At 36.2% G+C, this 13145-nt stretch overlaps 2 protein-coding genes across 5 annotated transcripts; both read right to left on the bottom strand.

Moving 5' to 3' along the window:
* Positions 1-847: 847 nt before the first annotated feature.
* LOC108985949 (expansin-A10-like) lies at positions 848-2595 on the bottom strand. 2 transcript variants are annotated; one of them, XR_001995278.2, is made up of 4 exons: positions 2197-2595; positions 1819-2107; positions 1300-1737; positions 848-1156 (listed from the first exon to the last, which is right to left on the bottom strand). XR_001995278.2 is itself a non-coding variant. In XM_018958431.2 (3 exons), exons 1-3 carry the CDS (start codon positions 2321-2323, stop codon positions 1419-1421), a joined length of 735 nt encoding a protein of 244 aa, XP_018813976.1. In that variant the 5' UTR covers positions 2324-2595; the 3' UTR covers positions 848-1418. The 2 variants fall into 2 exon arrangements, 1 of the variants encoding a protein (XP_018813976.1); XM_018958431.2 differs by having other exon boundaries at positions 848-1737.
* Positions 2596-5253: 2658 nt separating this feature from the next.
* On the bottom strand, positions 5254-12235 carry LOC108985948 (polypyrimidine tract-binding protein homolog 1). 3 transcript variants are annotated; one of them, XM_018958429.2, is made up of 10 exons: positions 11834-12235; positions 10990-11199; positions 9385-9447; positions 9231-9304; positions 9049-9144; positions 8125-8182; positions 7948-8052; positions 7781-7862; positions 6081-6193; positions 5254-5856 (listed from the first exon to the last, which is right to left on the bottom strand). In XM_018958429.2, the coding sequence occupies exons 1-10, from the start codon at positions 12014-12016 to the stop codon at positions 5440-5442; spliced, it is 1401 nt and encodes a 466-aa protein (XP_018813974.2). In that variant the 5' UTR covers positions 12017-12235; the 3' UTR covers positions 5254-5439. The 3 variants fall into 3 exon arrangements, with proteins under 3 accessions (XP_018813974.2, XP_018813975.1, XP_035550727.1); XM_018958430.2 differs by having other exon boundaries at positions 6128-6193; positions 11834-12182; XM_035694834.1 differs by having other exon boundaries at positions 7948-8182; positions 11834-12180.
* Between the last annotated feature and the right edge of the window lie 910 nt (positions 12236-13145).

The following is a 13145-nucleotide window of genomic DNA, read 5'->3' as shown; positions in this document are numbered from 1 at the left end:
TTTGCTCAGTTGAAGCCAGATCTCTCTTTTTGCCCTGATAAAGGTACGACGCTGTGCATGTAACCCTACATGCATGATATGTCTGCACCTTATCATTTCCCACCAATTGACGTTACATTCGAAGGTACGTAGTACGTGACCAAGTGTTCAAGCTGACTCCGAAATTACAGGGAAAACAGACAAATAAAAGTTAAAAAAAAAAATAAAAAAAAAAATTATACGATCGATCTCGTCGTGTGGACAATGTTGTTTGACACGAATAAAACTCGAGTAACATGAAAACATACAGAAAACATTTTGGACCAGAGCATTTCATGTGGTCCATTTCACTGCCTCGTGGTACAATATTGCAGCTTGTGTCGGTGCTTCACTCAGATCGAAATACATGCAACATGAGTACTGACGACTTAATATAGTTATATCTCAGTACTGTAAATACAATTAAACATATATGGCTGATCCTCCTAAGTACTCTTAGGATTTTGAAAAAGTATCGGTTTCCTAATTCCCATATGTCAGTTTGTTTTCCATCATTAATCTATATATGCATTAATGTTACATATCAATTAAGATCTGCATAAGCATTTTCATGAACGTACCTCCCATGAATGGAGACAGCTAGACAAAAAATATTAAAGTATGCATACGTACGTACTAATTTCTAGCTTGTCTTTCATAGATCATTGTAATTAACCGCGAGTCTCATTGCGAGAAAGGCAATTAGTTGAGGAGAGTGATACTTGATCATGAGGCTCTTCGATCGATCTGTGAACTTTTAGGTAGGAGGAATCATGTGGAATAGTCAAAAGGGCACAGGCATATGGAGCTTATTACAACGTCGACCATAGAGATCAGGCAATTAAGCATGCATAGATAGAATATCATCGATTCATATGCCTCCATGTTCAAGCATTATTGAAGAAGTACTTCGATGCAGTAGTACTACTAGTCATGCGTAGGTAATTAATAAAACTACATGAGTGCCAAGCTGCCATGCAGTAACAGATCAAAGCTAAGAACTACGCTTTTCATACATACTAAATGCGATAGAGTAATTAGGTAGTATAATTGCACCACCAAACGGCCATTAACGGTCTCTTTCCGATTCTGATCTCCCTCGTCTCCAGCAGCGAATTAACTATATAAGGTCTTCATGCTTCAGAACAAAGCGAGACATGAAATGCAAAAATTACTCACAATCATATTCAATAGAAAAGGGCCCTTGTTTTTTTAACGCAGACCCTTTTCATTTTGAACCAATATTTATAATAGCCCTACAGATATATTATATAGACTCACCTTTCCTTTTAGGATCTAATCGGCTGAAGTTTTTGATATATAGCCTTTCCGTGCTTTAGTAGACATGAATGGTGTAAGAATACTTAATAGAGAGAGAGTACTGATATATGTTTAATTAATTAGTAGCGGAAGCTGCGAAACTGCCTTCCAGTATATGTCTGACCGAAGGACCAGCTGGGTGGGGCAACATTGTATGAAACCACACTGTGTCCATTGCTGGTTGTGACAACAAAAGAGAGGCTTTGTCCGTTGAGATATGAATTGCTCTGCCAATTTTGGCCCCAATTCCTTGACATTGCCTGCCACCCAGTTCTTGAGCCCCTGATGGCCACTGCATGCACGTCCCCAGCACCACCAACATTGGTCACTAGAACTAAATTGAAGTAGGAATGGCCATTAATGGTGAATCTAATCCCTCCTCTTCTCCTGCAACTTACCCTGCAAAACCCATGGGTGCGTATAAGGATTAACCGAGAGAGAGAAAACACTTGTGAGTACGTAAAATGCTCCCTAGTTTACCTTCTGTAAATCACGGGAACAATCCCAGCTCTGTATTGTGCAATGTGCTGGAAGATAGGCTGAGAAAGATCAAAGTGTTGCTGGGGAGGGTCACACCATCCGCCTGGGGGGCAGAAATTAGTGGCGGTGACCACAATGGAGCCTGGGAGGCACCATTTTGGATCATTTGCACATCTAATCTCAAAGCATGCCCCGCAGCTTAGGCCATTGTTGAACAATGCAGTGCTCAGTGCTGCTGTGTTAATCCCATAACCCTGGCCGTATAGGTTTCCATACCCACATGCGCCACCTACGAAGCATCACCTCCAATTAAAACGATCATGAAATGTAAAAATATTATAAAAGTACTAGATTCATGAAGTCGATTTAGTAACATACCCATCGTCCCAGAAGCATCACCTCCACCATAGAAAGTGGCATGAGCATTTGTCCAACCACCGTAGTACCCATGGACAGATGAAACGATTGAGATAAACAGCACCAGAAAGAAACCAAAAGGAACCATTTTTCCCTCGCAAATTAGCTAGCTAGCTCTGCGAGAATTGAACCTTGCTTGAGTCGACTTGTATGAGGAAGCTGTGAAGAGGGAAGTTTTGAGGGGGAATAAATAGAGGTCAGTCAACGTCACACATGACTGACAACCTGACTCAACTTTGAGCTGTTGGGACCATGCATCTCAATGACTGGGTGAAATCAGATCAGGTTTTGAACCTTTTGTTACGGTACTGAACTGCTGAAGCTACTCTCGTTTTAACGCAGATTAAAGAAGTTTTGAGGGTTAAGACCGCTTGTTTTCAAGCTGACTTGAAAAATATCTTTGTACCCAAAGTGGGGCACTACGAATTTTTCTGAGTTCTAAAATTTCTCTATCCACCATATATACACGCACTAATGGTTGCAGGAGCAAGACAAGGCGGGAAATCATGTCTCGAGACAGTAAATAATGCCCGTAAGGCAGCTAGCTATCGAGGCAAAAGTTGCTGAAACTAATTATAATATTTTCCCCGTTTTGATATCTATATATAGCTTACCAGATTTAGCATGAGTCTTCCTGTACAATTCTAATTAACAGCTTATTCTGGCTCTATTGCCATTGAAACCTTCTACCTGATACTAAGAGGTCTGGGGAATTCAACCAACCAAAAAAGTAGATCATTAGATCCTTTCGACATTGCAGTTTAATTAATTCCATAAACTCAAATAATATTGCAGCTTTAATTTTATGTTTAAGATATACTTGTGCTGGCTACTGATGTATTACGTACAAACATGACTAAGGAGCAAAGTGATCGAAATTCCATGTGGAAATGGATCGATCTCAAGACTCGAAAGATGTTACGCACTGGATTAATAAGGCTCTTACATGAACTTATTGTTGAAACTTAATGGGCTATGAGCTCAGGAAACCAGTAGTACGTACTGCATGGTAAAAGATTTAACCCAGCCCTTTCCAGGAATTCCAAACATAAACTTATGGCGTACGAGAATGTAATTTCCTGACGCATGGAATGTTTTATCTTGGAGTGATCAAACGAAGGAGAAGGTACCCAGATAACTAATACATACAAGCCACACAAAATTTTCCACATCTGTCCTCCCACGCGCATATATATATATATATATATATATATGCCAGCCAATGTGTGACCAGAAAAATAGAAGTCATTTTCGGCCATGTTGTCTGCCTCAGACCAGAATGTCACATGCATGCTTTGGAGGGATGAAACAGTACTTCGTTCTGTCATCTTTATTTTCCCCATTTTTTGTCGACAAAAAACCTATAGTACTAGCTAGAGTGATAATGGCCACCTAAATCAATTTGCATACAGCATTGAGAACACCATGGAGCCATATTTTTTTTTTAAAAAAAATTTACCGTATCTTAATTTTATATATAACCCTCACTTATAATAAAAGAAAATTATGGTTACAATCAGAACCTGAGATTACAAATATTTAGGAAACACCATAACCCAGCCCTCAAAAAAACTTAGACACCAAACCAAAAACAAGTGAAATACCTGGGGTTACAAATATTAAAAAAAACTCAAACCCAAATATATAAAAAAAGGCAAGAAACAAACCAAATGCTAGGCAAACAAAACAGACCCAACATCAGAATAAATCAAAGCTAAGCAGATCGAATAATAAGAAGCCCTAGTCTTTCAATATGCAAAGAGCACCTAAGACAAAACAAAATATTCATAGAAGACCAACGTATGCCGTTGCTTCCCTCCTCTCTCATCCTTGCTAGGAAATCTATCGAAGCATTCCCCCTTCTAAATATATGAAATACTCGACTTGAACCCCTTGATTTAGCCAATTTTCATGATTAATTATAGACAAATATATTTGTAGAGTATTGATATACACAACACATTTTTTAAATATATTTCGCAATAATGTTGTCAGATAATGATATTTTTGTAAAATAATATTATTTTTATAAAGTGTTTTACAAAATTATTCCTTATTTAATACATTATTATGAAATGTCTTGTAAAAAATATAAATCATTTTTCATACTCGTATCCGTGGTCTTTTATAATTAGAGTGGTACTACTTTGCTGTCCAAAGTAGCCCGCTCCAAGTGACCGCTAGGCCAAAATTTTATTTTCATTTTGTTTTCAATTTTTTTATTCATATTTTCTTTCATTTTTAAATATTTTTAAAAAATATAAATAAAAAAATCAATATACTAATAATCATTTCCTTAACTATTAAGTAAAAAAAAAATAAAAAAAAAATTTAAAATATATAATATACCAAAATGAGAAAAAAAAAATTAAGTGAACAAAGTAGCATTTTTTTTATAATTATCGTTAATTATTTAGCTAGTTTAGTCTGGAGATTGTGATCAACGATGGGAAGTGAAGCAGCCTTTGAATAACCATCTGATCGATGCTTATGATAATAGCAAGGATCATTAACTAATGAGGTGACCATATCCTATTTACATGTTGTCTGGTCACAGGTCAACATCAATGAAGCAAACTAAAGTGGTCACTTTATTTGCACGTTCATTTTTTTTTTTCTTTTTGTTTTTTGATAGTGGGTTCTAGATCATTCTGTTCAGTGCTGTTGAAAGCAGGATATTAAAATAATGATTAATGTTAGGTACTCCGGTGTAATACAGCTAGGGCATTTTAAAAAAGGAAAAAAATTTTACTATTAACAATTATTTATTTAAAAGAATACCATGACGCTCGCAGCTGATAATATCATTTCAGCTAACAATATATTGTCTAGAGCTGGCATAATATTGACTCGACCATATGCATTGCATTGCATTGCATGGAGGTTTCTATCTTCTCCGTTACTTAACTCACGAACCACCTCCAGAATACCCGCAAAATTCATTATAACTAGAAAATATAAAAGGGGGTAACACAAACGGGGTCACCTTTCAAATGCACCCAAAATCGAAAGATCAGGAAATCTGGAACTGGAAGCATGCCCACATTGAACAAATTTAAACAGTTGCAAGTTTCTTTCAGGGCAGAATAAACACAAATGAGTTCGAGAATAAGCAAACGAATATGTAGAATGTTTTTACGAGACGTTGAGAGAGCAGGAGGACAACAGAGACTAAAATTGCTAATATAGACGAAAAGATACAACCTATTGACCATAGTATGTATGCTGACCACGAGGTGAAGCATCACCAGGTCGCACATTCGTTGGAACCGTCGGAGAAAATCCCATTGAAGTGACAGTAGTAGGAATTTGGCCGGTTGGTGTGAGTGGTGCAGTCGCATATGCAGGAACCGAGGCTGCAAAAGGTTGACCAGGATAAGTGCTAGCAACCGAGCCATATGAAGTTCTGCCAGCCTGCATGGTGGGATCCCATGGAGCCATCTGTCCACCAGGATAGTGAGGTGGCGCAGCACCTCCAGCAGTAAAATCATTTCCAGGATAGATTGGACCAGCCTGAGGATTTTGCCAAGCTGCTGGAGCACCAGGGAGACCTGACACTGGTTGTGCTGCAAGCAAACTCGCATCTGGGATTGTATAATCTCTACTTTTATCACTGTAAGCCTATAACAACGTAACACAGAAAGCCTGATTGTCAAAAAATATTCTTATAAGTGTAACATAATATAATTAACAATAAACAAGGGCAGTTTAGCGTCAGGAAGCATACAGTCAAGGAACATATTCGACCAAGAAAGGACCGACTTTTTCTTCTAAGGTTGTCTTTCATTATTTCCTTTTTATTTGTTTTTTCTCATCAATATTAACTCGAAATTACATATTTATACCTTTACATTGAGATCAGTATGACGAGAGTATGATAGATGAAGCTTACAATAGCCACCATCATATATGCAATGTCCCTCTAAAGCCTCCCTGGCAACTGCTGCAGTGCTAATATCTGAAGAGAACAAATCACAAATCATCTGAGAGCCTTGAGAAATTAAATTAAATTTTAAAAAAATACACTACCCAAATTTTTTAAAAATAACCTTAAAACTCAAATATACACGCAATGCAGAGAGAGAGAGAGAGAGAGAGTGGAAGAAGCAAAACACAAACAAACAAACAGGGCACTAAATGAAAATGCCAGCATCAAAGAATCAATAAGGTCCCAAATGCCTGAACAACATTAAAAGGAAACAAAACCAGCCAAATAAGAGAATAGGGGTTGTTTGGAAGAAATTTCATCTCATCCAAACTCATCTCAGCTCATTCTCAAACATCCACTTAAACACAAACACTTTTCAATTTCAAATATTCAATTTTTTCATCTAATCATTACAATTGTCCCAAACTCCTAAACAAAACACAAAAAACAATTCAACTTTGTCAAATCTCAAAACAAATATAATATTAAAAATTATATTCTCCAATTTATAATATTTTTATTTAAATTTTTCTCTCCTTTCCCAAAATCCAATAAAACATCACAACTCAAACCGTTTCACTACTACTCAAACAATTTCACTACTATCTGCAGATTTCTCATCTCATCTCATTCCCCAAGCATCCCCTAAGATAATGTGGTAGAAGTAAGACAACAATAGACCTTCAACAATAAACCCAGCTAAACTGTTTTAACCCAATCCTGTTGGTGGATCGTTGTTCATTTCTATCCCCTATGCTTCAACAAGTAAACAGGACACTTGAAGAAAATAAGTAAAAGTCTGCCGGTGGGTTGACGGACTTGAATCTACTCACTGCATTAGAACAGAGTGATAACAGATTTATATTTCAAAAAAGCTCATATATTAAAATTTAGCAGTCCCACATCTCTTATTGAATAACTTAAAGGTGCAATGAGATATCAACACTAGAGCAGGAACCAAAGCTTGGCCTTCGCTGAGAGGTAAGGAGGATTATAAGAATGTCCTTGTATCGCAAGATTGCATCAGTTTTTCAATGACGTTATCCAATCATAATTACTAAATAGTGACCCTTGCATTATAGATCACATTCCATGATGATAATGGGAACCCTAAACTCAATGGCACGCTAATGATAACAGTCAAAGTGACATACAAAATGGAGTAGAATGATCCAAGGAAAGCCCAAACCACATTTAGGCCTACAAGTCAAAAGAGCTAGACAAAGTTACAATTGGAGCCCCCTTACAAATCACTATAAAGGGCATGAACTTTTCTTTCCTAAACAATGTGGGATTCCATTCACCACCTCTTGTGCTTAGTCCGGGTTATGACATGGGTTGTGTTAGATGGGGTACCAGCCCCTGGGTTCACTTAAACTGGGGCCGCATGGGGGGAGGAGATCAAAGATGACAAGTTGAGATTTTCAACCGCATGGTCAAAAGGCATAAGGAATTTTTTCGTCTTCGTTTGGTCTTTGCCCAAAGTGAAAGGAACAAGGAAAAAACACGTGTAAGTATGCTAACATGCAGGACAGAGAAGACGAAGGTATAAGGATGCATGAAAGTAAAGCAAAAAGAATTTGTGTGAAACTAACTACCACAAAGGAAGATACATACCAGGATATTGGATAAGTGCCTGGGTTTGACCATTCTTCTCAAATATAGCAATTTTCTGGACGGTACCGAATGCAGAGAAAACCTGTGACAGGTAAACCAGCACAACTGCATGAGTACATGCCACCCAGTTTATTATCACTTCAAATTGGTAAATGTACAACCCTCACCGTGTGAAGAACATCCACAGTGACAGCATACTGCATATTATCTATTGAGGCAAGAAGAACATTACTCTCAGGTTCTTTCCTTTTTCCATCAGGCCCTAAAGCAGGCTGGAAATGACAGGTAGTTTGTGTCATGCACCACAGCCGAATGCAACCAATATCATAAGAACAAGAAGGTACCTGAGCAATTCCATCAATTGCAGTAGGATTAACGGGTAAGTATGGATTCGTATAGTCCCTGCAAGATTATGCAAACCAAATTAATCACAGCTTTCAGAATGTGCTACTAAATAGAAACACATCCATGTTACTAAAAACAAAGACTGACACTCCATTACAATTATTTTTATCAAATTGGTAATAAAAGAATAAAGTAAACACGGCAAAAACCCAAGTTAAAATTTCGCTGAAACAGAAAGAGGAATCTGTTTTATTTTTCATCAAATTTTTTGGAAGTACTTCACAACAAAATAAAGAGAATACAGGAAGTTACACCCGATTTCCAGTGAAATATAATTAACTAAAAAATAGCATATCATGTTCTGAAAAATCAACTGCAAAAGAGTACTAAAATACTACAGTTAATTTCAGTCAACTCTCAAAGCACACTGAAAGAATATATGGGAAAATGCTTTACGATTTCCAGTGAGACTGGTAAGAGTGAAGGATGATAATGATGGTATCTAACAAGCCAAAATTACAATTCTCCTTCAGTTATCTAACATGCCATCGTGTTGCAATTAGAATTGCTTAGGATTGACTGCCCGAGATGATCACAATTGACTCCATAAAGAAGCAATGGTTGCACCAATGCTCCGCGACAATAAATAATAAACTCTGACTAGAATGACATCAACAAATGCATAAACTATTATCAAAGATTGAGGAAATTACTAAGCGGCCATGACAACACATCTGTGTTCTGCCTACCAGGCTTCACTAACCCCTAGATGACAAAAAGTGCAGAAAAAGATTAGCATAATTCAAAAGCCAAAAACAATAACATACAAGAACAAATACAAAAGATTTGAGTAAGCAACATTTTCAACATCAAAGGTCTTTTCTAAGGAAACAGATTACAGAATCTCTGGATTCCATTATTACCTGCTTCTGTGAGACTGGAACTTAATGTTCAGATCAGTGTGTGCCGAATATGAAATACGCAAGTGACATGAATTAACATGCTCTGGAAGCAAATACCTGTATGTAAACCATCAAAACTCGATTAGAAAGCTCCCAAACTTACCAAAGCCTAAAGGTGCCGAGGGGATGACAACAGGGCATACCTGGGTATGCTTCTTTCATTTAAGGCATTCCTAGCTGCAGATGCAGTCTCAGCATCGCTGAACTGGATTAATGCCTACCAGATGCCATAAAAGTAAGAGGATATCGCAATACAAATGAAATTTAAAAAGAGATAGACTGCAGCTGGCACCACACCTGGAAACCTGCAGCCTTTTCAAAGGTAGCAATTTTATGCACAAAGCCAAAAGCAGAAAAGACCTGCCAAAAAACTCCAAATAGTCATGACTCCATCATTTCACTCTTATTAAGAAATAGGAAAAGAAACTATCAGTAAGCAGCCCAGATGTAGATACAATCAGACAAAAACAAAAATTCCAAACAGATCAGAAATAAGTGCAGAATGACACCTGTACATATATGCGAGACCTTAGAAAGGAGTATGACGTACATGATAATAATTCCAAACTGCCTCCAACAAAAGAATTTAAATAAGAGACATCACCATCTGTGATTCAACCAATTTCAATAAAAAAATGCCACATAATTCCATCAGGATGCTAACTCTAAAAAATTAAAGACTAAAATAATAGATAAACGCCAACACAGTATCGTGCAACCAATATTCCTGAATCCTACACTACGGGAATGTACAAAACCCAAGTTATTAATACAATTTCAACCAAAACCCAAGCACATCTCCAAGATTTTCTTTTTCCTTATGACTGGTAGTCTCGATTTATCAAAAAAGAGACTACCAGTCATAAGGAAAAAGAAAATCCTGGAGATGTGCTTGTTCTTTTCAAACATGCGCACTCAAATTATAAAAAGTGATTATACCAAGTCATAAAGGAAAAAGTCTAGGGGATGTGCCTTAAAAGCATTCTCAAACATGTACTCAAATTATAAAATGATATTCCATAAAATTAGTATGAAACTGAGGAATTACCATTACATCCAAGTCTGCCAATTCAACCATTACGTAAAGCTGGTTCTTATATTCATTGCCAGGCTCACCATGAGTGCCACCTTAGTGCAATTGGACTATAAATTTAACCTAATAACATGGAATTTGCCACACAAGGCAAGGAGAAGACATAAGTGTGCCTTTCACACCACTAAGGCACACCGCATTAGACCTTTGGTTCATACATAATATAACCGACGCATAATAATAACATTTTTTTTTATGTTTTAACATACAGCATTAGTGGCTGTTTCAAGACTAGGCCCATTTGTGTGCTCAATCAAAATGATTTTGTTGCATATAACCAATAGTTACTCAAATCTCTCAATGTGTGTGACATCTGAAGTCATTAATGCTTTAAAACCTTGGGGAACTGATGCCCCATTTTACTTCTAATACTGACAAAACATCTGAAGTGCCAGAGAAATAATTTTCCTTCATTTAGAATTGTTATTCTTTTGATATTCACACAATATTTTACCGAGTTTCTCATTGTGATTCATCATTTATGTAGCCCAAACTCCACAAATTTCCATCAAAAGTTGTAAACAATCGTTAAGTTCCTTTTAAACTGATAAAACAATTTCCTTTTAAATTATTCTTTTGTTTGATTTATCCTTTAGAACTCCTAATTGATGTCAAAAGGTTTGCACTATTTGTGTAGAGGCTTTTCTGCCTTGTGTTGAAAAATCCAAAGAAATTAAAGATTACTTAGGCAGCTCATGCCTCTTTTTTCCTTTTTTTAAAAGAAAATTAAAATGCTACTTAATATAAGTGTTTGTACTTTGTAATGTTTGAAAGACAAACAATGTAAGTGATCGAGGTAGGGCACTAACCAAGTGAATCACATCAATGCTAACATCGCCAGCTTCTACGCCCTCGATGGTAACAAGCAAGACATTTCCAGGAACATCTCCCGGACTTTTGTTGTTCACAATTTCATGTCTATTTGAATATTGAATATACACAGTTTTGCCACGAACTTGTGCAGGCTCTGAAGATGATGCATAATATGAAACCATTGATATAGCCTGATTTAAATCTGCCTGCAAGAGTTGATATTTCTATTATAAATCATGCCCACAGCCAAAATATTTACTTATCAAATAAAATGCGTACTTAGCAGAGAAAAAAATGCATCTTCATAAAGACATAAACCCAAGTTCCTACATTGAAAATAACCCATTTGCAATTCTTGGGCATTTGTACATGTTATGGAGGGGAACTAACAAGTAAACCCTGCTGTAATTTTTTCCAAAATTTTCCGGCTGACTATCTTCTACCATGCCAAATGGATGGATTCAAAACAAAAATCGTTGACAATCATTGGAAAATTAGAAAACCGCATCAGAAACGCCCCATATAATTAACTCAACCCATAAGTTCGCTCTCAGTCACATGGCATTCTTCGTGAAAGAGTACCGCTCAAAGCATCCATAAACCAGAAACCCCAGTTCAGCCAGACACCAAATCAACCAAACGCATGTCACCAAGACCCACATCGTTATTCACCAAAACGCCTATTGCACGAACAAAATTTATCATATCTTCCTACATATCTACCATCCTACACAGATAGGTACGCACATATAAACAACGTAATTCTTTTAAAAGATACACGATACCATTGAATTCCAGTTAAAAGCTATACTGACTCTTTCAGCAAAGGGAGGGGCTTACGAATTCGACGAAGGCCTGGTTGCGATTGGCGCCGACGTTGCTCTTGGTGTTGACTATCTTGCCGAAGGGCTTGCAAAGCTCGATGAGCTCCTCCTCGGCGCACTCCCAGGGGAGATTGCGGAGGTGGAGGACCTTCGAGGGGGTCTGGGTGTAGCGGAACTGAGGCTGCCCCGATGTCGACATCTAGGGTTTTGGGGAAAATGGTTTTTGACGGTATTTGGATATCAAGAAAGCTGGAGGATTTTCCCGAAAAAAATGTGTAGGGGTAGCTCTGCTGCTCTGGTCCGTGTAAATCTGGGGATTTTATAAACGACGGAGGTCAGAAAGAGAGCGCATCGCCAATTTACCCCTTTCGCCTTCGCTTCTTTGTGTTTTTTTCCCAAACGAAATACTTCGCTCGATGATTTAGCCTTTAGGAGAGGTCTATCTTAATTTATTTCATTTTATTATTATAATTTTTTTTAAATTTTTATATAAAATATAATAAATAATTTAATTTTTTTAAATTTTCAAATAATTTTTTTAAATTTTAATACAAAATATAATAAATTATTTAACTTTTATTCTATTATTTATAAACTATTACAATCTATCTCAACTCATTTTTGAATATAAAGATAGGTTTGGGGAGTGAGATGATAATTTTGTGTTTTGTTTTGAAGTTTAAAATATTAAGTTTTAATATTATTATTGTTTTGGAATTTGAAAAAGGTGTATTGAAATTTAAAAAAGTTGAATTGTTTATTATATTTTGTATGGGAATTTGAAAAATATGTAATGATAAGATGAGATGAGATGAGAATTTTATGTTTGGTTTGAGCCTGAGGTCTCAAACCTGCCCTAAATCTCTTTTTAGAGTTATTATATTCAACCTCCATACACTACATATTTATTAAAAAAATAAAAAATAAAAATAAAAATATGGTATAAAATTAATGAATTTAATTTTTCTAATAATTATTTATTATTTTATTTTCATATAATAGTGATGTTAAATAAGTACCTTTATTTTTCTATAATTTGTTTAACATCATGATTGAATGATAATGTCCACTATCCTAATGTGGAGTGGCTGCAGAGAATCATCTTTGTATCAATATTATTAGGGTGATTCTATAATTTTATGACAGCTGATTTAGAACCATTCCAAATTTATCATGTGCCATCATCCTGCATGATCTGGATAACCACAAAGAGTACTCGGTTCATCTCAATTTTTCTTGTTATTATTATATTTTTCTGAAGTTTTCGGTCAATTTATTAAAAATAATAAATGTTTTTTACATTAATTTTATAATAAAATAATTAAACC

This window comes from Juglans regia, chromosome 10 (genome assembly GCF_001411555.2).
Source record: "Juglans regia cultivar Chandler chromosome 10, Walnut 2.0, whole genome shotgun sequence".
Classification (NCBI taxonomy): Eukaryota; Viridiplantae; Streptophyta; class Magnoliopsida; order Fagales; family Juglandaceae; genus Juglans; species Juglans regia.
The sequence above is the reverse complement of the archived record's forward strand: the minus strand, read 5'-3'. Positions and strand labels throughout refer to the sequence as shown.